General features: G+C 44.9%; 1 protein-coding gene across 1 annotated transcript in view; it reads left to right on the plus strand.

The window, feature by feature from the left end:
• Positions 1–21,205, plus strand: part of TEAD3 (TEA domain transcription factor 3) — a 30,605-nt gene extending 9,400 nt beyond the window's left edge. The window contains exons 2-13 of the mRNA XM_031965000.1: positions 3,579–3,831; positions 6,765–6,829; positions 10,700–10,762; positions 12,155–12,166; positions 13,099–13,239; positions 13,437–13,486; positions 15,072–15,133; positions 17,353–17,486; positions 17,807–17,980; positions 18,543–18,683; positions 18,770–18,922; positions 19,445–21,205. Of these exons, the coding sequence (XP_031820860.1) occupies positions 3,825–3,831; positions 6,765–6,829; positions 10,700–10,762; positions 12,155–12,166; positions 13,099–13,239; positions 13,437–13,486; positions 15,072–15,133; positions 17,353–17,486; positions 17,807–17,980; positions 18,543–18,683; positions 18,770–18,922; positions 19,445–19,558 (1,116 nt within the window). The 5' untranslated portion in view covers positions 3,579–3,824 and the 3' untranslated portion in view covers positions 19,559–21,205. The remainder of the gene's footprint in view (positions 1–3,578; positions 3,832–6,764; positions 6,830–10,699; positions 10,763–12,154; positions 12,167–13,098; positions 13,240–13,436; positions 13,487–15,071; positions 15,134–17,352; positions 17,487–17,806; positions 17,981–18,542; positions 18,684–18,769; positions 18,923–19,444) is intronic.
• The last annotated feature ends 3,202 nt before the right edge of the window (positions 21,206–24,407 follow it).

Here is a 24,407-nt window from a genome sequence, read left to right on the forward strand (position 1 = left end):
TCTTAGCTCCTATTCTTCTCATTCTGAGCACCCCCTCTCTTGAATATCCCTCCTCCTACAGCTCATCAGTTGTATGTAGTCCTGGCCAGGGGCAGCCTGCTCCAACCCCCCCCCCCCACCAAGTCAGCCCTGGCTCCTGCCGTGTTCTCCTTATTTGGCCACAGTGCTCCCGAGGGGGGCGGGGCGGGGGCTGACATCACCTCTAGAAGGGGGGGCGCCAAGAGCAGGGAAGGAGGGGCAGGGGTAAGGAGTTGGGGGAGGTAGAAAAGTTTCTTTAGCTATCCCTGGGGCTGCCAGGGCCCCCCACACTACCCAAGTACTGTAGTTTTCATAGGCCAAGACTTAGGAGCTAGCTTCATGGAGGGAATAGTTCCTCAAGACTCTTTCACTGAGAAACCTAGGGGTGTGTGGGAAGCAGCTAACCAAAGTGAGGTCCCAGGAAACAGCCCCCTCCCCTTCATCTTCCTCAGACTCCTACTTCTAATAGATAGACTTAATCCTGGCTGCTCAGAGACTTGCATTTTGAGTATTTTACATCCTGATTTCCCATCCATGAAAAAAACAAATTCTCTGGGACCTCGGGGCCTCTCTGCTTGGTCTCATTTGGCCCCCTTCCCCCTACAGCACTCACACTTCAATCTCCACACTTGTAACTCTAATCCTTTCCTTTCTAGGGGTCTTGGGGGAGGTGGAGAGGAGCTCTGGGATTCCTAGGAGATAGAGGAGAAAGAAAACCCAGGCCTCTAGGCTTCCTAAGGAACAGTCTAGGATAGGGATCAAAGACAGGAGAACTTTATGTATTGTTTTCTTTATTTTGTCTGGTTCCTTGATTTGGGATCTCTCTGTCTCTGTGTGTCTTTGTATGTTTCTGTCTCTCTCTCCTTTTTTTCCTCCTTCCTTCCCTCTCTGCCTCCCTCCCTCTTCTCTTTCTTCCTGTCTTCCCTTCCCTCCCTTCTTCTCTCCCCATTTCTTTGTTACTTTTTAATGTCTTTATTTCTGTCTTTCTCTCCTGTCAAAAAGTCAAAAATATTTGAATTCAAATTTAGCCTCAGATACTTACTGTCTGTGATCCTGGGCACATTTACCCTTTTTCTGCCTAGTTTTCTCAACTGTAAAATGAAGATAATAATAGCACTGACTTCTAAGGGTTGTTATGAAAATTAAATTAAATAACTGTAAAATGCTTAGCACAGTGCCTGGCACATAGAAGGCTTTTAATAAATGTTTCCCTTCTTTCTTTCTTCTTCCTTATCTTCTCTCTGACTTTCTTCCTCTGTTTTTCCTTCAGTTCCCCTCTCTCTCTTTCCCTTCCTCTCTTTCTCCCTTTTTCAATCTCTCTGTCTCTCTCTCTCTTTCTCCTTTCTCTCTGTTTCCTTTCTTTTTCTTCTCTTTCTCCTTCCTTTTCTTTTTCTGGTTCTGTCTCCTTTCCCAGTCTTGCAATCAGAAAAGTAATTCTTGAATGGGTTATCAGGACCTTAGGGACAGATCTATAGGTCTGCACTTCCTGGACTCCTTTACTTGCCCAGACCTGACTGCCCCTTGGCACAAATTCTCCCTTAGACACAAAAGCTGATGCCTAAAGTCATTGCCATGACAACCAGGCACTTTCTTTCCATGATCCCAGGACATGTCCATCTTCACATGTAGTTGAAGAACAGGATTCACCCAGATACCTTTCCTGCCCGCCCCCCTTACACCTCCTATCTCGTCATCACCTTTGAGGCTTTCTCTGAGCCACAAAAGCTCCAGTTTCCTTGACTTCCCCCCGTTCCATTTATGTGCCACTTTAGAAAGCTTCCTTGCCCTCCCTTTACCAACTCTCACTAATTTACCCCTCACCCACACCTCAGACTGGGAGAAGGTGGCCACTCACTTGTCAAAACAAGGAGTGATTGTTGTCCTAGGACAGACACCTTATCCTGGGCACTTGCTTACTCTAGTTAATAGGGGGTACAAACCTGGGACTATGGAGAGCCGTATGAGATCTTGAGCTGTGAGAAATTGTTAAAGTTCAGAGCATTAACGACTTTATATGGAGCTTATTCAGACTACATGAGAAAGATATTATATTGTAGTGGGTGGAGCAGTTGCCTTGGGTTGAAACTTTCTTTTGCTTTTCTTTGTTTTCCTAGCACTTAGCAAGTACCTGGCACCTGAGAAGTGCTTACTATGTAAGGCTGGGCAAGTTATTTAATTTTCCTGAGTCTCAGTTTTCCCATCTGTAAAATGGAAATAATAATAACTCCTGTCTTATAAGGTTAATTGAGAAAATCAAATGAGCTTAGGTGTATAAAAAAAACACTTTGCAAATTTATAAGGTGTCAATCTTGCTTGGTAGCAAGAATTTCCATATTAAGAGTTCTTTATACTAGTGAAATCACAAGTCCAATACAAAAGTGAAAGTGCTTTTAAAATATGAGTTATGATTGTACAAGACCATGTGAAATTGTATGATTCCATGTGAGACTATCTGGCACTATGTAGTGAAGTTTCTAATATGTAAGGTTCTGTGGAGTCCTTCGAAAGCAGTATATGCAGTCACTTGGGACTGTGTATAACTGAGGATAACGTGGTGCTGTCCTCAATGATGGCAACTGTAAACCTATCCTTGAATGTGCCTTCCCAAGCTCCTTCCATTCCCATTGATGTCCCCCCCTTTTTAGCATATAATTTGGGCCATTTATTAACAAAACTCATTACAACTAGCTTTCCTTTTTTGTGAGTATAAATTCTATCTCCATGTGGACTGTAAGTTCCTAGAAAAGTGCAGAGGGCTTCTTTTATCCCATAATGTAGAAATGAATGAGGATGGAATTTCATGGTGTCATGTTAGGACTCTTTGAGGTTCTACAGAATGCTTTGAGATAAAAATGGCACTTGAGAAATGAGAGCAGAAAGCCAAAACCCCAAAGCTAACATATCAAAAATATGAAGGGAAGTTTAGCAAGAGACAAGAAAGTAAGAAGAGTCAAAGGACCTAGGAGCAAAAGAAAAAAATAAATTACTGGGTTTTCCTAAAATTCTCCTTTTCCTCTGTATCAGCCATTATTAGTGACATTCTTTCACTAGCCTAAGTCATTTCAGAGCCAAACTGTGATGAAGCTCCCCTAGTCTTTCCAGTCTTGAGCATAGACCCATTGGTAAAATGGAAAGAAGTATCCAATATGGATACCTTTGTGACCTTAAGCAAGTCAAAATCTCCCCAAGCCTCAGTTTCTTTATAAGATATTGGTGTCTTCTAAGATCCCCTTGAATTCTAAATCTATAGCTACAGGGAATAATGCTTGGAGAAGGTCACTGGAGGTGGGGGCTAAGGGCAACAGCTTGTCACCCTAAAACATCTTTATCTCCAAAGCACAAGATCCATACACCCCCTCAAAATCATGGAGCCATCAGCCTCTATCACCATCCTTCATATATGCCTTCTTGGAAGAGAGGGTGGAGGTGGGGTGAGGGTTGAGACATTGAGCAGACAGCCTGGAAGATGCGGGTGGAGGGGAAAGGTGAATGTGGCTTTGGTTTGGGAAGAGCTGGTCTAGCCAGTTCCATGACCCCCATCCTGTCCCCTGTTCTACCAGGTCCTCGCGTGCCCAGCGGGCTCAAGGCCAGAGCCCAGAGCAACCAGCACAATAGCGTCCAACAGCTGGAACGCCAGCAACAGCCCTGGAGAGGGCCGGGATGATGGGCCCGAGGGGCTGGACAAAGGGCTGGACAATGATGCGGAGGGAGTGTGGAGCCCCGACATTGAGCAGAGTTTCCAGGAGGCCCTTGCCATCTATCCTCCCTGTGGTCGGCGTAAAATCATCCTTTCAGATGAAGGAAAGATGTATGGTGAGTGCCAAGGCCCATGTGAATAAAGGGAGCTTGTTAGGAAGGGCCAGAGGCGGGGAAAGCAGATAGATAGCTTCAGTGTGGAATAGATAACAGGGTGGTGACTGAAAGGTCAGGGAGGTCTGGGCAAGGTGGGGTCCACTGGGCTGCCCTGATCTCCAGTCCTCCTTCATGGAGTACTTTTCTCCAAAGACTCCCCTTCCATTCCCTCACCCCTCCCTTTGCTGCTCTCTGCCCCCTCACCCAGCCGGTTTGGTGAAATAACCCCTGCGCCAGCCACAGGCGAGTTTGGGCGTGTGAGCCCGTGTGTCTGGATCTGGGCCTCCTCCTCCTTGTCCTCCTCCCCATCCTCCTCCTCCTCCCCCTCCTCCTTTTCGTAAACAAGCCAACTTTGTTCCCTCCCCCAATCCATGGCCAACACTCTCCTGCCCCATCTGCTCCCTCCCCTAAACTACTTGGTGGTTTGGGGGCAACTTAGAAAATGGGTTACTTCTGTCCCCCAGGATTTTAATACCAGGATCTCTGGGATGTCAGGGGTTCCTGACTGAAATATGGAGAAGCTTGTATTAAGGGAACTGGGGAATGCGCTATTGGCCCCAGAGCTATCACAGGAACCTAACAAGCTGGACATAAGCCTTTTCTGGGGGTAACTGTCACAAAAGGTGAAAGTTGTACTACTGGGTAACACTGTTGGTCATACTAGCTATGGATCCAAGAGAGTCAGCTGGGATGGGGGTTGGGGCTAGGCACTTTGTGGAAGTAGGAGACAGGAGACCTAAAAGGGTTGGGAATGGGGAGGGGAAGGGAGACAAGTGTGGCCTGTGTTAAAAGTATATTGGGCAGGGGAGAGATTCACATCAGCCCTTCCTTTGTCCCCCAAATCTTATCCATCTTATTTGTGTTCTTAGCCCATACCCCCAGTGTGAGTTCCACATTTTTTATTGCCAGCCCCCCAAATCAAAAGGAAGTTTCCCCTACTCTTACAGCCCCTGGTAAGCCTGATCCAGAGCTGCATTTTTGGGATGACTCTGCCTGCTGACGTGCCGGGGCTGGCCCCTGGCCAGTTCCCCCCACCCCCCCAAACCGGCTCTCCCAGCAGCAGCCCAGACAGCTGGCGGCCACTTAAAGAGACAGGCCCTTAGCCTTTCAGCCCAGGCCAAGTGGGAAGGGGAAAGGGAGGAGTCTCAAAAGGGAAGGGACCAAAGTAGGTAGATTGATGTGGGAAGGGTTGACTTGGGCTCCCTGTTCCACCCCTCACTCCTAATTTTCTCATCTCTATGAGGTTTCTACTTAAGCAGGGAGATACCCTAGGATGGGGATTGTACTCACTGGGTTGCCTGCCTCTCCCCAGCCCCGTAGATTAGCTGGGGCAGCCCCAATGGGGTATTTTTAGCCAGGGATGGAGGAGTGGAGAGGAGAAGGCGGGAAGGGAGGAGAAGGGAGGGGAGACGGAAGGGGTTGGTTTAGTCAGGGGAGAAGTATTTCAGGAATGTGACTGTTTTAGGGGAAGACTTGGGGTTGGGGGTAACACAACTGGGATTTGGTAGAAGGGGAAGTGGGCAGGAAGAAACATGGAGAATCCTATACCTTCAGTGACATACATGCAAAAAGACACATACTAAGAGCTTCTACACACACATCCTCTTCCCCCATGTTGCCAAGTTCCTTGGATAAATGCCAGCTACCTTCCTCCCATTTTCCAGGGCTTGGGGCAAAGTCTTCTGGCTTCCCAAGGCAGACATCATCCCACTACCACCAAAGATGATCTCTCCACCTTCTTCCAGCTGGAAGGGTGCACTTTCAGGAAGCTGATCAAGTGCCGAGTCACACACAAAGCATATATATACCCTCCTAAATCTATATAGGTAGGTAGTTATATAGATAAATAGATGCATTGTGCATTCATATATATCTACATAGATGGATGATAAAGATAGATAGATAGGCAGGCAGGCAGACAGACAAAAATGCTTACCATTTGTGACATGCACAAGGACACACAAACATATATAAGCTTCCTCATAGATATGCAGCAGTGTGTAAAGAAATGACAGCCACAATTACATTCAGAGGAGCAGATACAAGACTTCAGGGAACAACCAAGCCTTACCCCTTGATAAAGAATCATTCTGAGTTAAAGAAGAGCTGAAGGGACTTCAGAGATCAACTAGTCTAACCTTCTCATTCACAGAGCAAGGAAACAAGGTCCAAGAAAGAGAAGTCAGGCAGAACCAGAACTAGACACCACACACACACACACACACACACACACACACCCCTCCTCACACCCAAGCCACTGCTCTTTCATATGCACAGTCACACATACATGCATGGAGTAACATGGGCGGAGGAGGGATGTATATACCTCATGATTCAGAAGATACAGAGCACATAGATATGTGCTGAAAGGGACACAAACTGTGCACAAAAAGATGCACACAATGACGAGGCAAGAAGGAATGGAGAGGCTTGAGAGACATGAATAGATAGACACATACATAGGGTGTGAGTTATCCAGTTGTCTTCTTCACCTGCCCCTCTTTGTCTACAAAACTCAAAAGAGTTGTAAATAGGGCAACAGCATCTAATCTGTATTGTCTTCCCCTTTTACCCTAATGTGTCTGACTTGAAAGCTGCTGCTGCCACCCCTAAAGTCACTCAACCTTTGCCTTCTGACTGGGGATCTGTTCCAAGCCCTCAAAGCCATGTGGTCCCACTTGCTGCTCATATCCCCTGCTTCCAACCCCTTTGTCCTTTTGGCTTTCATTCAACTCTGTCCAACTGGTGCCACCTTCTGGCCCTGAGAGACCTGGGGTCAGAATGAGAAAAAGGAAAGGAGGCGAGCTAGATATTGGACTGGGAAAGACCATAACTAATCACTTTTCGTTCTACCATTTACCTACTGCCTGTTTTCCCTCTCCCTCTCAATCCAGGTCGCAATGAGTTGATAGCACGATATATCAAGCTAAGGACAGGAAAGACTCGGACAAGGAAACAGGTAAAGAAGCAATTTATGCTACAGCCCTGAATACACAATCATATTCACACAACTGACACACACATACACACCATGCATTTCTCTTTCTTTCTTCCCCCCTCCCTTTCCATTCCTTCCTTCTCCCTCTCTTTCTCATTCCCTCCCTTTTTTTCTCTTTCCCCTCTTTCTTTCTTTTCCTTCTCCTCCTCCCTTTCCCTCCCTCGTTTCTGTGTCCCTCCTTTTCCTGTTCCTCCATCTTTTTCTTCTTCCCTCTCTCTTTCTCCTCACTCCTTTGAAAAAACTAGCTCACTATTCTCAACAATACAAACCTCATCTCCTCCCTTCCTCTCTGCCCTTAACCTCTCTGGCCCTCAGTTTCCCCCTTTGTAAAGTCAAGACATTGGAGTAAATTATCTCCAGAGTCTCTCCAATTCTGACATTCCATGCTCATTCCTTCTACTCCCTATTTCTAGCCTGAAACAGCTCCATCCCTATTCTCTGGATGTCTTGAATTACCTCCTTTTAAATGCTTCCCCAGCATTGAACTTTCAAAAGTTGGGCATGTGGGTATCAGACTGACTATTGCAAAGTAGGAAAAACCAGATGAGGGGGGGCTGCTGCAACCTGGACAAGATCCTCATCCCCAGTTATTCTGAGCAATTGGGGAGGGGAAGTTTTTGAATGGGACTGTTCTATCGAAAATGTAACCACATTTTCAAAATCATACCTAATACTCTATTCCCACAGATTTGAGATTTCTGGTTCTATGAAAAAGGAAAAATGCTGCTCCCTACCAATCCTACAGGGTACTTGGTATTTTCTGTTTCTTACTAGGTCACACTACCAGTCTTCTATAGGCCAGGGAGATGGTGCCAGGGTCTCTACCCTCACCCTCCATCACTGTCATCTTTGGTCCTTTGGCCATACTGCTGCCAGATTTTAGGTCTTGTAGTCACGGACTTCTTCCTCTATACTCCCTGAGGGGAATGAGATTCTTTCTGTAAGGGGAATGGGGCAGTGACTGTTTTACTAATCCTGGCACTTCTGGTCATAGATAATGGTTTTCAGGAATTAAGCTTCTGGAACCCTGCATTCTCCCTACTTTACAATATATGCTGATGGTCTCCCCAGCAGGGAGATGATTACAATAGTGGGGATCTCAGCAGCCTGGTGTTCATCAGGAAAACCCACTCTAATCCTCCTCAGCTCTCCATGCCCATCCCTTTTGACTAGGGACAGACAATTTCATCATCTATAATATAAGGGAGCTGGACTAAATGGCTTCTAAGTTACCTTCTTACCCTAAATCCATTCATCAGGAGATAAGGCAGCCACCCCTCACATTACCACCACACTTTAGTTCAATTTGACAAACATAGAATAAGCATTTCTAATATTCTGAGTTCTGAGTCCTTTCCTCTTGAAGATGAAAAAAGACTCAGCTCATAACTTCCGGAGCAGGATGGGGAATCTTTTTTCTGTCAAGGGCCATTCAGGCATTTCTAATATCATTTGTGGCCTACACAAAATTATCAACTTAAAGAACTCGAACAGTAAGAGGCTGTTGTACCTAGCTTTCAGCTCATCATCATTTGTAGTTGCCTTGGCAGGGCCAAATTAATTGATTTCATGGGCTGGATATTCTCCACTCTTGCTTTAGGGCCATGCAGACTACTGAGAGTTAGGAGTAACTATAGTATAGATTTGAATCTTGGCTCTGACAATATTACTGGTGGGATTTTAGTCAAATCACTTACTTAATCCCTATGGACCTCAGTTTTCCCATCTGTAAAATTAAGGAGATGGTCCAGATGGGGGACGGGAATAGGAAGGAATTGGACAAGATTATTTCCAAGGTCTCTCCTTGCTCTGAATCCATGATTCCATCATCTCTAAGTTCCCTTTTAGCTGTAGGGCTTAGGAACTACCATGGCCAAGAAGAACTCACGAAGTAACAGGTTCATTTTGGCAAATGTGTCCCTGAATGGACTGGGAGCAAATCTATTCCTATTAGAGGTAGGAAGACAGTTCAGCTTTGAAAAAGCCACTATCCTAATTCTTTCACAAACTGGGAAACTATTTCTGCATTAATCTTTTTTGTATAGCTGAATTTTCACATCTCGCATCTAATTTAATCTGGGTCCACCTACAAATGGGGAGACAAACAACAAAAACCTCAAATCTAAATAAGCTTCCTAAAACTTAAATTATTATATACATGCCATGGGAGGCAAAGAAGAAGAAAGATCACAAGGGCTGGGAAAGCCTGGAAAGGTTTCTCTGAAGAGGTGAGATATGAAAAAAGTTTCCTAGAGAAGCAGAAGTTTGAACAGTGTAGTCAACATGTGAATAAATAAGGGGAGCAGGCATCTAGCAAGAATTGGAACAGAGGCATTATGCACAGGGTAGTCAAAATGAAATAAAATAGAGCCAGCAACAGGCAAGCTCATGTGGTTTAACTACAGTAGAAAACATTTGATTTTTAATCAGAAGATCTGGATTCAAGTGTCATATCTGATAGATATTGGTTATGTGATTCTGAGAAAGCTACTTGACTTCTAAACCCACAGGTAACCTATCTACTTTGGCAGAGGGAGTTTCCACATGAGGATCCCCTACAAAAGAAATCACTAGTTTGGCCTCCCCTTCCCCCAAACACTTACACAACCTGCCTCACAGGATTGCCTCCAGGAGAATATTTTGTAAAATAGTAGGAAGGCTTTAAGTATATGCTTAAAAAGAATGAAAAGGACTCGTGAATCTCCTTTTTGCTCCATTCTACCTGCATGGACGAGTAACTTCCCCTCTCTGTGGGTCAGTTTCCTGATCCATAAAAAAGAAGGGGCTAGACTAGATGTATTTAGGAACCTGTTCCAAATTGAAACCATCTGCATGAATACAGACTGTCATAATTTCATCAGGCTGAGGAATTTGACATAACGCTCCAAGAGAAAAGAGGAAGCCAATATAGGTTTGAACAAGGATAGCAGTAGAATTGGTAAGCAACAAAAAGGTTGGAAGAATAGTGATGCCTTCAATAAAAATAAGGAAATTTGCCAAATATTATGAATGGGAAAGATGATGAGTTCAGTTTGGACATAATGAATTTGAGACATCTTTGAAACATCCAGTCAAAATGTACAAGAATAAGTTGGTGATGAAGGGACTGAAGCTCAGAGGAGATTGGGGCTATTGATTTAGATCTTGGAGTATTTGGTATAGAGATAATTAAATGCTTGGGAGTTTAAAGAGAGACAGAAAAGAGAGACGAGTTTAGGGGATCTAAGACCTTTGGAGAGCACCCACAGAGTTATTAAAAAGAAGTTACAAGAAAAAATGGAATTGGTAGAATGGGTAACTATGAGATGTCCCTCTCTGAGTGTTACAATGGTGTCTACATGTTTGTAGACTGATACTCCCTGCACAACCCTTTTCCTCAGGACCACAAGTTCTGGGACACACTTTGGAACCCTCTGGACCAGGAAAGTGTTCCATTGGACTCAAAAGGTTTTCTTAGGACCAGGGCCATCCTGGCCGTGGCCCCTTTGTCACTCCAATCCCCGTGGGCCTTCCCCACTTCCCTCACTTTCTCTGTGTTTTCCTCTCTGGCCGGACTTGGGGTGGTGCCCCTAGGTGTCCAGCCACATACAGGTTCTAGCAAGGAAGAAGGTGCGGGAGTACCAGGTTGGCATCAAGGTATGTCAGCACCTCACCCTGGTCTGGGGTCTCCAACCTCTGCCCTTCCCTCTTCCCAAGCCCGCCATACGGCCCTTCAACCTGCAGCATGGGCAAGCGACTTCCCCTGCCCCCCTCTCTCCGCTCCGCTCGCTCCCACTTTTCCTCTGGCTGACGGCTCTGCTGTCTCCCTCTCCTTCTGCTCTTTCTCTGCAGGTCTCTAGCCACTTGCAGGTTCTAGCCAGGCGGAAATCGAGGGAGATTCAGTCCAAGCTGAAGGTACGGGTCCCCCACCACCCGGCCTGGCCTCTCCTGGGGCCCCTTGGGCCTCCCACTGGCCCCTTCCCGTCCCTGCCTCTTCCAGCTTTGTAGGTTACCGACCCTACTTTCTGTCCCACAGAATACTTGCTGAATGTTCCAGGGCCAGGAAGGGGAGGGAGAGGAGGCCATAAAAAGGCCCCTAGGTAGAGGGGAGAAAGCAGATAGGAGGAATTTTTCATTTTCCCTGCTTTCTCAGGGTTACCCTTGAGGGCAGAATGGGGATGATGTTAAGGGGGTCCCAGTCCCAGCCCAACCAGGAGGAAGCAGGAAGAAGGCATCTTCATCCTCTGGGTTAGAGAGCAGATCAAGAGCAGATCAACCAGTGCTGACTCCAGGGACTTTCCCACCTCACCCAGACCCCATTATAAGGAGGAGAGAGAGGGAAAATAGGTGTAGCACCTGGCGGTCTGAGGGCCACTAGGGCCGATCTCTCCTCTACTATGCTTTCTTTTTTTTTCTCCTTCCCTCCTCCTTGCCACCGCTAACTAACCGCACTGGGGCTTTGGGAGAGCAGGGTCAGGGTTTGGTTATGGGTTGTTGGTAGTGGTGGTGGGATCATTATAATGGATTGCTCATTGGATTGCTTCATTTTCCTCCCCCCGATCCACCCATTTTTATCACTGTGGCTTCTGGTACAAGGGTGTTCTGATCTGAAAGCAGATTGTGGTCGCAAAAGACCTGAGCCTTCTAGGGTCAGGTCATATTCAATTCCCCGCTCCTCAACCCCTCCCAAAAGACATGCCAGTTCTGGTTTTGCCCAGTCCCTTCCCTTGGGCTTCTAAGAGATAGACGTAGAAGTATTTCCCCTACCCCCACCCCCACCCCATAGATGACTCTTCCCTCCCCAAGTGTAGTCTCCACTCCTGTTGTCTGACTCCTATAAACTAACTAGACTACTACTATGGGCAGTTCCACCCCAATGTCCCTATATCTACTGCTGTTATAAGACTCATCTCCTTGCCCTAGTTCTATAGGGTTTTCCCAATTCTCACATCCCAATTCCTCATCCCAAGTCATACAACCTGTTTCAATCATTCCATATTTCCATCCTCTCCCATTCAATTCCTTTTAGTCTCCCTTGAATGCCCTCCTTCAGAGACTCCTGGGCCTTAAACTCTTAACTCTAATGAGTTGCCCTGATGACATTATTAGAAGGCAGATGAGTGTCTCTAGTGAGAAGCTACAGGGAAATGGAGCATAGGAGCAGGAAGCTAGATTTCCCTGGACCTCTCCCTACCTCTTTAGTGAGTGCTGAGAACTAGGGAGTCACTGGAGGGAAGATAGGGGAATGATTCTCTCCCTCTACCCTCTAGTCTTCCTCTGACGCAATGTTTTCTTTTTTCCTCACAGGCCATGAATCTGGTAAGTCACAACCCCATCCCCTACTCCAATCCTTCCTCTTTCTCTCCTTGCTTCTTCCTCTGGATGATGGAGTACGAAAGGTCATTAAGTATATGTTATAGGTTGAATTAATTGAGAGAAACTTAAGTGAAGACCCATCTTGGCATCTTGATTCTGGTGCCTGCCAGGTACATAACTTTAGACAAATCATCATGTCTCTGGGTCTTGTTTCCTTCATCCCTAAAATAAAGATCCTATTTCCTTCCTTATTTATTTTATGATGTCAGTTCTAGAAGAAGCAGAGGTGGATAAGGAGCCAGGCTTTGAGCCAAGCAAGAAAACCCAGGTTCAAGTATTGCCTCTGACACATACTAGCAGTGTAACCCTGGGCACAGAACCAAACTTGTCACCAATTTAGGCAGTTCTTTAAGATTATAAATTGCAGAAAAGGTTCTGACCCATATTGATAGAAGTAGTTCTCTACCCTCACAATTCTATCCTATCCCCATCCTCTTTTTAGGATCCCATGAAGTAGTAGATGTAGGTGCTTTGGAAACTATAAAGCTCTATAAAAGTATAAAGTCTGACTCCCTCATTTTACAAACAAGTAAACTGAGGCCTAGATTGATAAAGAGACTTGCCCAGTGAATTAGTGGCAGAGGCCTTATCCTGGGCCTTAAACTCAGTTCTCAGTTCAGTTCTCCTTTCATGCCCTTACATTGTCTCCCACTCAGGTTCTATCCTGACTCCAGCCCTTTCCAAACAGGTTTCTTTGATGGATGTCCTTTAAAGGGGCTCCTTTTCCTCCCTACTTCCAAAGTTCTCCAGATTATTTTCTGTTACAGTTACAGGAATGCATGTCGGGAGATAGAGGCATGCATGAGTCTCAGAATGGTGTGTCATAGGTTGTCAAGTGAGCCCTTTGATCTCATGTCCCCTTTCTTCCTCCCCAGGACCAAGTCTCCAAGGATAAAGCCCTGCAGAGTATGGCTTCTATGTCCTCAGCTCAGATTGTCTCAGCCAGTGTCTTGCAGAATAAACTCAGCCCGCCTCCCCCACTCCCTCAGGCAGTTTTCTCTGCCGCTGCTTCACGGGTAAGTACAGGGGACCACAGGGATTAGGAGAGGAGGGGATCAAAATTCAGGCTTTCAGGAGATAGAAAGTGAGTCTTGTGGGCCTGCAGTTCAGGGGAGAATTCACAACAGGGCAAAGTGAGTGACTGGAGAACTTGGATTCCAGGTCCAATGATATGGGACTGAGTAATTCCACAAGTTTCCTCCTTTCTCTACAGTTCTGGAGTGGACCCCCTCTCCCGGGACAGCAGCCGGGACCCTCTCAGGAGTGAGTATTTCAGTCAGCTTACTCCTCCCCTTCCTCGCCCACTCACAACTCCTCATCATTGCTCCAGTCTGGATTCCCACTGTGCCCCCAGCATCAACTTTTCCTGGAGCTTCAGCTCCATCTTGAAAAGTTAAGAGCATGAATTTATGGGACCCTGATCTAAGTCATTGTAGATGAGTGAAGTTACTTAACTAGCCAGCTAAAAGTTTATCTGTCACATGGGTAATTAATCAGTCAGAAATTGTTTGTCAGTCCAGCAATCTAAAAGGAGAAAAAAAATTTTAAGAGCATCTAAAGGAATGAGAATGATACCTTAAGTGGACAGAGGGAGGAGAAGAGAAAAGGAAAGAAGGAAGGAAGGAAGGAGCCATTTACTCAGGATATCACGTATTCAATCAGTTGGTCAGTCAGTCTCTTGGTCAGTCACTTTGCTCTATTATTAGTCAATTATGGAACAGTGGGATTAAAGTACTCTTATTGGATGAAATGATCCCCTTTCTCAGTCACATAGCTTGTCAGCTAAATAATCAGTTGGTCGGTCAAACATTTGGCAGATCAGTTACTTAGCTAGTGAGTCAGGACCTTAGTCACTTAACCAGTCACTTAACCAGTCAGCCAGTTTCCTAACTAGTCATACAGCTACCTAACTGGTTAGTGAGTCACTTGGCTAGACTAGTCAGTCAGCTAATCAGTCAATTACTTAATCAGTTACTTAGGGAGGGAAGGAAGGAAGGAAGGAAGAACAAAGGAGTCAGGGAGGAAGAGAAAAGATTTTATTAAGTACTGTGATTTTCAGACTTTTTGGTCTCAGGACTACTTTATCCTAAAAAAAATTTTTTTCCAAATAATTATTTCAACATATTTGAATATTTTCAAATAATTATTTTTCAAAAGTTTCAATGAGCTTTTTTGTGGGTTTTCTTCATAGTATTATTAAATGAGTTTTGACCTCATAGATCTCATAAAAGGGTCTTGGGGACCCTTTCAGGAGTCCCTTTCAGCACTTTAAGAGCAATCATTTCAACATTTACTATGTGCCAAATATAGTGTTAAGCTGGAGCCACAAAAATAAAGAGCAAAGACAATTCTTGCCCTCAAAAACCTTACATTCTAACGGGAGAGACAATACCAAAGGGAAATAATGGCTAGAGAGGCCCACTTTGGTCCTGAAAATTAAAGATATAGGGAATGGAGCTGTAAGAGAGTAGATTGACATTCCTCACTAAGAAATAGTGCAGTGTTGATTTGATCATGGTTTCTGGTTGGGTCAGTTACTTAGCCAGTCAATCATTTAGCCAATCACTCAACCACTTAAGCAAATATTTATTTAAACAGTGAATTAGCAAGTGTTTCTAAGCCACAATTAGAACCCCTGACACTGTCCTTTGGTGCCCAGAGTAAGGAGGTAGAACAATAAGTACTTATTTTGTGTGTGTGTCTGTGTGTGTGTATAGAGAGAAAAAGACAGAGAAAGGAAAACAGAGACACACACATACACACACACACCACACACACACACCACACACACACACACACACACACACACACACACACAGGAGCTAACTAGGCTTTTTTGGTCTTACAGCATCAAACCCTTCGCGCAACCAGCCTACCCCATCCAGCCACCCTTGCCACCCACACTCACTAGTAAGTGCCCAGTACTATGGTTTGTCTCCACCTCCCTGCATGTCTAGACTTTGTATTGACTCCTAATTCTGCTTTGTTTCCTTTCCAATCTTTTCTCCACTTTACCCCAGCAGAGATCTTGAACCTCAACTCAATCTTGAAGACAGGGGTTATGAGAAATAGCCATTGGGTGTTATACCTTCAGTCATAGGTACAGTCAAAGGGGGTGATCCAGGAAAAGGCTGAAGTCTCAAGAAGGGAAGAGTCATATACTGAGAAATGCCAGAGATAAATTATTTTATCATTTTCCCTGTGCTTGGCCCCACACACATATACACATTCCTCCACACAATTACAGATAGTCCCCATATATATACAAACTACCTCCTTTCCCCTACTGCAGTCTCTCCTTCCCCCCACCATGTACACATACACACATACTATCCATTTTACTATACATCTATGTGTAATTATCCCTTGCCACATTGCGATTTTCCTCATTGTCATTTCTATATATTGTAGGTCAACTTAAGAAATTAAATGGGAATCTTCTGTGAATTTTGCAGAAGCCATAGACAAACACACCAAACACAAAAAAAGGTTTAAAAACTCAGAAATAAAATGTATGTATTATATAATATAGCTTTTGACCAAAAAGTTAACTTTTTAACAATATAATATAGCCACTCCATAAAAGAAAAAAATAAGACTTCTTTTCTAGTACAAAAGGAGGGCCAAAAAAATTTTACATTAATTTTCTAGATCACAAAGGCACCATACCCCTAACTCCCACAATGTGGAAGGGATAATTGTATTGGTAATGTCTTTATAATCACTGCCAGATAGGAGTCCTGAAAGACAGGTCTTTCAGCATTACAGCTCACAATTCCATCACACCTTATTCCTGTTTGATTCTGATCCATTCCCTTCTTTAAATCTTGCCTCAAAGATGCACTCCATGTATTCTTTCTTTTGATATCTCCAGGGTATTACAATTGGACTGTCCATCTGCACTCTCAGTCTCAATTCATGGCTATCCCGCCACCTTGTCTAATGATATTTATGCCATCCCTCCCTTGGAAATCACCTATGTATGCCTACTATGTAGCTTTTCTTTGTCACTAGTGATTGTTGGTCTTCTGGGATTGTGATGTTCAATAATTAACAGCTATATCTTTGAGAGAATACTAGTGTTAGAGATGAGCTTTTTTAGTTTTGTTTCATTCACACAAGGCTGCCCTATTTCCCAGGCTGGATCCAGCTGGATGGTCAGCTAGCTCACTGTCTGCAGTTCCTGCCCCAAACATACATGTATGTGCACGTGTGTGTGTGTGCATATACATATACATATATATACTGCATATGCACATATACAGCCATGGATATGTCTATATCTATATCTATATATGCTGTGTATATATATATATACTTATAAATGTGTGCACATGTTTGTATGTATATGTATAAATTGTGTATCTGTGTGTGTGTGTGTGTGTGTGTGTGTGTGTGTGTGTACATACATGCATGGTAGAGCCAGATTCTTCAGTCTGAGTAATGATTTTGCCAACTGACTGAGTGTAAGAAATTAACATTCACTGGGTATAAAACCTTAGATTGCAGCTCCTCAATTTTCTCCTCTCAACTAAGAGATTTGGGCCTTTTTAGATCTCTTTAGCTCTAAAGACCTATAATTCTTTAATGAAATGATCTTTTCATGAGACCTTTCTAGTTCTATGCACAATGATGCACACCGTTATATAGACACTCAGATCATCTTTGTCTTTCTCTATTTCTCTGTCTCACCCCACACACACACACATATTTTCCCCCAAGGATATTTGCACACTAGATCCCACTCTTCTAGATAAGGTTTTTTGTCTCTCAATTCTCAAGGCTTTTTCTTCTCAGAACTCCCCTGCACTGGCCTCTATCCCCTTACTAATCTAATTATCTAATAATCTCCAGGAACATGGTTACACAGAGAACCCTGCTGAGCTCTTCTAAGGTTAGAAAAGTGGCCCAGTACTGGAGTCTGTCTCTGCCTCTCAGCTTATCTCATTTGATTTACCTTCTGACTTGACTTTTTTTCCTTTCCAGTCTTGCCACAAGAAAGAGCTTGAGTCTCAACCCAGTCCTGGGAGCAGAGACTGAGGCTCGGCCATTGGCCATTAGCACAAACCCAGAGTCACTGGCATATATCTAGAGTCTTGCCCGGTTCACACCAGAAGTCTCTCCCACAGGTTATGAGCCCTTGGCCCCACTCCCACCAGCCGCCTCCACCGTGCCTGTGTGGCAGGACCGCACCATCGCCTCCACTCGACTTCGGCTCCTAGAATATTCAGCTTTCATGGAAGTGCAGCGAGATCCAGACACGGTAACTGAGATGGAGAGAACCTAACATAGTCCTTAAGAATGAGGACTCAGAATGGTTACAGTTGGGGCAGGGGCCATGAAGAGGAAGGATAGGGCAGAAACATGGACGTCAATTTAGTTCCTAAGAGCTCATGGATGCTCTCATGAGCTCCCTCACTTCTTAGACTCTGACTCTTTTTGTCTGTCTCCTTTCACCTTTTGCCATGTAGTATCATCCCTCCACACCCACGGCCACTACCGTAGGCCCTATCTCCCTCTTACTTTTTAGGGTCCCTCCCACAGGTTTCTAACATGACCCTGTACTGAACCCCTCCCTTACAGTATAGCAAGCATTTGTTCGTGCACATTGGCCAGACCAATCCTGCCTTCTCGGATCCTCCTCTGGAAGCGGTGGATGTTCGTCAGATCTATGATAAGTTCCCTGAGAAAAAGGGTGGGCTGAAGGACCTCTATGAAAAGGGACCACCTAATGCCTTCTTCCTTGTCAAGTTCTGGGTAAGGATTCTCCCCACCTCCAAACTGAAGATTCTCACTTCATGATCTCTGCAGAGGCAGCCTGGCTTCAGGCTTTTCTCTAATCTGAATCTCCTATCATTCCTATCTTAAACTTCAAAGTCCCTCAATTTCTGACCATCAAAAACCAAAATCACCCTGGTCCCAGAACCAGGGAGCAGGGAAGGGATGTGGAATGTCTTGAATAGGAGGCACTCTGATCCCTGTGTACAGATTTGGAGTTGGAAGGAACCTTAGCACTTCTCCAGTCCAATCCTGTCACTTTACAGAGGAGGAAACCTATCCAGAGAGACTATGTAATTTGCCAGTCACACTAATTAGTAATCTGAGGCTAATAAGTATCAGAGGCAGGATTTGAACTGATGCTATGCCAAGCTGCTTCTCAGATGGCTATGTATTCTTGGTATATTTTCCCCTCTTAACTTGCCCCAAATCCTCCACTTAGACCAAGTGTTTGCATCTTTGGGGAAAATTACTTTCCCAAGGCTCTAAAATCACTGAAATTGCTTTTCCTCTTCCAATCCTGACCTCCTCCAATCTTTAGGCGGACCTGAACAGCACCATCCAGGATGGACCTGGGGCCTTCTACGGGGTCAGCTCCCAGTACAGCTCCGCTGACAGCATGACCATCAGCGTCTCCACCAAGGTCTGCTCATTCGGCAAGCAGGTTGTAGAGAAAGTGGAGGTGAGGCGAGCATGAGGCTACGGGAAGGGGGTGGGAAAGGAGGAAGGGAGAGAAACTAGCAAGCTGCCTATGTTCTCTGACCCCAGACGGAGTATGCTCGGCTGGAGAACGGCCGATTTGTGTACCGCATCCATCGCTCCCCCATGTGTGAATACATGATCAACTTTATCCACAAGCTGAAACACCTACCTGAGAAGTATATGATGAACAGCGTCTTGGAAAACTTCACTATCCTGCAGGTGGAGTCCAGGCTCCTTTCCTTCCTTTCCTTTTCCCCACAGTAGCTCTAGAATTCTCCAGGGGGAGAGCTGGAACGATCTCAGAAGTGACCCTATCCTGTCCTGTTTTCCCTGTGTTCCATCTGGGTAGCTAGTTGGCACAGCATACACAGTGCTAGATGTGGAGTCAGAAAAACCCAGCCTCAGATCCTAGTCTCTCTATCTCAGTTTCTTCATCTATAAAATGGGCATAATAATGATGCAAATCTCCCAGAGTGAGAATCAAATGAGATATTTGTAAAATGCTTGACACATAATAGGCATTTAATAAATTCTTGGTTCCTTCTTTCCTTCCCCATTTCCCAGAGGAAAAAGCAGAGCCTCCTCCTTGTGGTCCCCCCCAAAATGAAGTGATTTCTTCAATGTTACCCAGAAAATCAGTAGCAGAATTTAGAAAAAACCCAAGTCCTGAGGACCTGGGGCTCCTTTCATGTTGCATGTTACATTTCTTCCTGACTTGTTCTTTTCTCTCTTGCCTTCCAGGTAGTGACGAGTCGAGACTCCCAGGAGACACTGCTGGTTATTGCCTTTGTCTTTGAAGTCTCCACCAGCGAACACGGGGCCCAGCATCATGTCTATAAGCTGATCAAGGACTAGGGTCTCCTTTCTTGATTCAACTACCACCTGCCCGCCCAGGGCCCGGGCCCAAGATGTGTCTTCCCTCCTCATCCCTACCTCCTGACCTGGGGGCCTTGGTCTAGGACATGCCCCTTAACCTTGTACCCGCCTGCTGACCCAGGTCCCAGGCCCAGGACAAGTCCCATCCCTATATACACTCCACTCTACTGTGGTCTATGCTTTAATTGTTGAAGAAGACAGACTAGCCTCAGGCAGTGGGGCAGCCAGCCCCCTTTCACACCAAAACTGTCCTTTTCCTTTCCCACCTTCCTCTCTTCACCATTCTCCAGTTCAAGTGGGGCTGTGGCTGACCTAGATTTGGGGCAATGGGGGCCTCTCTAGAATGGAAAGAGAACCAAAAAAATTCCTTTAAGTTCTCTTGAGAAGCAGGCTCTGGTCCAAGGGAGTGGGCTAGGACAGACTCAGTTAAGATCAAAAAAGAATTAAGAGATGGCTCCCAGAAAGTGAGATACCTTCCCACGCCCATCCCCAAGAGAAGGGGTATGATGGAAAGACCACAGCCCTAGAGGCAGTCAGCTGAAGTGGGGAAGGAATGGGCTTAGGAAGTAGATAACATTAGACTAAGAATGAAACTGGGAAAGAGGGGTGAGTGAAAAGACAGAAAGTGGAAGAGGAAATGGCTGAGAGTGGAGTGAGGAAGCAGAGACCTAAGAGTAGAGAGTGGGAATCTTGAGGGGGCGGGGAATAAAAGGGGGAGGGATTGATCAGAGTAGGGGCAGTCACCAGGAAGGTCAGCAGTCTGTGGTATCACTGCATTCCCAAAGCCAGTTCTAGCCGATGCCAGTAAGAGTGGAGATGGGGTCACTGTGTAGCTGGTTACCAGCATGGGGCACGGAGTTGCTCCAATACGTGATGCCCTGAGGTTCCAGGAGATGGGCGAGGGTTTGCGTATGGTTTGATGTGGATCTCTGGAACCACACAAAGAACCAAGACTCAACTGTTAAGGCAAGTTTTGTGAACCTAAGGAAGTTGGAGGTGGGAATAATCAATCATAGTTAGTTAATCCTGGGTGAGTGGGCTGAGAGTCCTCCACCCACAGTAGTAAGGGGTCCTTGAGACCAGAGCCTGAACCCCTCTAATTTGGGACATGGAAGAGAAGAGGGTCAACGTCCATTCCAAATGTTTGGAGCAAAAATAGAGATCATTAACTGTGCCACCTTCCAGAAGGATCTAGAAGCCCTAATTCTGGATGTCTTTCCCCTTCCCTAAGGTGGTCATGGGAGGACCAGCCCTAGCCTCAACTTTCACAACCACAACTCCCCCCAGATCCCACTTCCCAAATATATACAGCCTCCTTCCCCACAAAATACCTCACAAAAACACGCCGCACATACACATTTCCTACAGTGGCCATACCTTTCTAAAGGTGCTCCCAGATCTGGCCTAAAGAGCCCCCCAGCAACCTAGCTCTTCTTGCTACCATCTGCCTTGAATGTAGCCTGTTGGTGTTTCCACCACACCTCTTCTCCCAGGAATTTTACCTAATTCTCTCTCTGGTGCTGGCAGGAGGAACCAACTCCCAATACTATTCCCTTCTTACTCCTACCAAACTTGAAAATCAATTTAACAGCCCTTAATTAAGTGCCTACTCTAGAGGAAAAAAAACAATAAGACTATCTTGCTCTCACAGAGATTTCAGTCTGGACTTCCCTTTGGGGGTGGGAGGCCTATTCTTAGGGCTAAGGATGTTGGGAGTGGGGAGACAATGTGCTGAGGGCCTTTGGGCATAGGACTGGGCAGGCAGCTGGAGAATTGGACACAGCTGGAGCATAGGGGATAACTGAAGGGCCCCATCTCTTTAGGGATAAGCTCAGAACCCCACCTTCCAGATCCTGTCCCTTAGCTCCTCACATTTATATTTCTGGTTTGGTTGAGATCTCTAAAAGAAATAGATGGAGATATGGGTTGACCCCATTTTCTCTCTTAGGGCTTTTGGTGGGGACCAATCCTCAGGCCTATCTCTGGGAATGAAGGTTAACTTTCCTTCTCTCTTCCTGGTGTGCCCATAGCCCCAAAGAGCCACCCCCCACTGGCCTTTTCCCTGACACCAGCTTGGAGGAGGTAACAAAAGCCTTTGATTATTTATGAGTTTCATATGAAGTACTGTTCCCCTTCTCTCCCGCCCATGTCACCCCTTCCCAAGGTGTGTCCCTCCCCCTGAGCTTTCCCCAGGCCCTTCATGGATTACAAATTGCTCAGGCCACCCTACACCCTTCCCTCCCTCTCCCCATATCCAGTTTTGTAATGTATATTATATATTATATATATATATATATATATATATTTTTGTGTATTTTTTTAATCCAGCTGTGATGGGTTGTATCATATCCGAGGCGTGTGGCAGGACAGTGGTCCTCGTGAGGCCGAGCTCCTGCTTGGAAAAAAATTAAAGTTATTTACTTGTGGGTCAGCTTTGTGGCCTGTCATCTGCCCTCCACTCCACCCCAATGCTACCCTGATTCTAGGGTGTTCTATATACTTGTCAATTTTCATCTCCAATTATAGTTCTTAGGGGACAAGAGAGGTCAGGCCTCTGTAAAGTGAAGAGGTGGACTTGGGGGACATGAACCCCTATTAGATAAGGCCAAGACAGCATTATTCAGTAGGAGAGCGCAGGTTCTGGCATTAGGATCCAGGTTTGAATTCTACTTCATAATCTTACTATACCTGGGTGACTTTGGCCTGAGTTTCATCCACTCAGTGAGGACTTTGGACTAGCTGACCTTTTGGGTCCTCTCTGAGCTATGATCTAGAATGCTGTGTGTTGTTTGTCATTCTTGGAGACGATAAGTGTGCGGAAGAGGTAAGACCTGAGAATGTCCCAAAGTTAAGTTTCTAAAAAGCCTTTGACACCAGAAAAGGCTGCGGCTCAGTCCACTGATCCCACTCCCCATTAGTCTCCGGGCATTTCCTTCAGTTGGGGAAGAGCTATGAGGTGAGATGGGATTCTAAGGCTCACCTTGATGAACTGGGATGAGAGAAGGATGCAGTAGACTAGCCTTAGGAAGCCTGGGGAGAAATGTTAATCTTAGAAGTCACAGAACCCAAGTTCAAACCTCAGCTCTAGGAGCATGTAGAGAACCATAATCCTGGCTCTATTAACCATATGGCCTTGGGTCTCAGTTTCATCAAAATACATTGAAATGCACCCCTTTCTCACTCCTGCCTCTAAAAATCCATTGTTTCCTTTTAAGATTCAGCTGCAATGCCAACTCTTACATGAAGCCTTCTTTGATTCCCCCAAGCTCCTAGGTGCCCTCCCTTTCTAAATTAATTATATAATATTTTATATATACTTATACACAAATACATTTTGTCTTCTTCCTCCCTAGATAAATTCCTTGAGGGCAAGAGCAGTTTCATTTTTTGTCTTCGTATATCCCTAACACCTACCACAATGTCTGACACCTAATTGACCTAAAATAAATGCTTCTCGATTGCCCATGAGAACTCTAAGGTCTCCAACTCCAGATCTATGAAATTTAGGTTTTATGGTTACAAGAAGCATCTGTGCATAGTAGTCAGCCCTTTGAGTCAGGAAAATCTCTGTCACATTCTAGCTGTGTGACCCTGAAGATGTTACCTAACCTCTCAAATACCTCAGGTCTCTGAAGCTATATATAAACTGCCAAGGAGTTGCACATTTGCATTAGTGAAGGGAGTTTCCTGAACCAATAAAATCACAAATCTATAAAATTAAAAATAAAAGGTTCCAATATATCCACTATTTTACTGAAATTCATATTTCTTCTGTGAGGTAGGTAGGTAGGGATTATTATTATCCCAATATTTATGGATAGGGAAACAATGAAAATGACTTTACTCAACTTGAACTAAGTTTCATATTTTTCCCTTTCCATTACCCTGGAATGAAAAACATAGGCTTTTTAAAAAGTGGTTGTATTGCATTTTTCTCTGAGTACACAAGAGTGAAATTCTTGAGAAAATAACTGAGGAAGGAGTCAGAAGCACTGGATTCTAGTCATGTTCTACTACTTGTTTTTTGTGTGACTTTCAACCAGACATTTGCCCTTCCTGAGCCTCTGTTCTCATCTTTACAAAGAGGCAGTTGGATTAGATGATCTTAAACAGGCTCTAACATTCTAGAGATGAAAGAATCTTTTGGGCCTACAATGAATATGTCCCAGAACAGTTCAGGGATTGTCAATACTAGAGGACTTTAAAATGTATAGCAAAAGATAGGTTTATTTAGAAGCAGTTACAGCAAAATGAAGAGATACAAGAAACACCAGAAGTGATAAATATGAAATAAAGTTGGGAGAGTACATAGCAAGGAAAGGGATTTTAATTAATGATGGAAAAGTCAAGTTCCCTAGTGGATAACCAGGAGAAAAAGGAACACCCCATGAGGTTAGGGCTTCCCTGGTGGCAGGCCAGACCCTAAAAGGGATTTAGTATCCTAAAAGACTTATTTAGCTATAAGAAGGCATGGCGAAAGATGAGAGGAGAGACACAAAGTGTATAAGAGGGGGGAAGGAGAAGGAAGACACCCTGAAGCAGAGTGCCTATGGTAAGCCATAACCCCCAGAGGGATTCAGCAAAGATAGTGTGAACCATGGACAGATTTATAGGGGAAATTTAACCTCAGGGGTTTGACATAACTTGGATTTCTTGGCTGGACGCAGCAAGATGGGGCCATAAAGTTAAACTGATCTCTATCAGTGCCCTTTTCTGCTTGTCCTAGGGATCAATTCTATCAATGCTCTGCCAACTGCAGGCAGTTACTGAGGACCTTCCTCAAGTTTTACTTCCAGGTCTACAGCCAAAAATTGCACAAGTTGATTTC

This window comes from Sarcophilus harrisii, chromosome 4, assembly GCF_902635505.1.
Source record: "Sarcophilus harrisii chromosome 4, mSarHar1.11, whole genome shotgun sequence".
Lineage (NCBI taxonomy): Eukaryota > Metazoa > Chordata > Mammalia > Dasyuromorphia > Dasyuridae > Sarcophilus > Sarcophilus harrisii.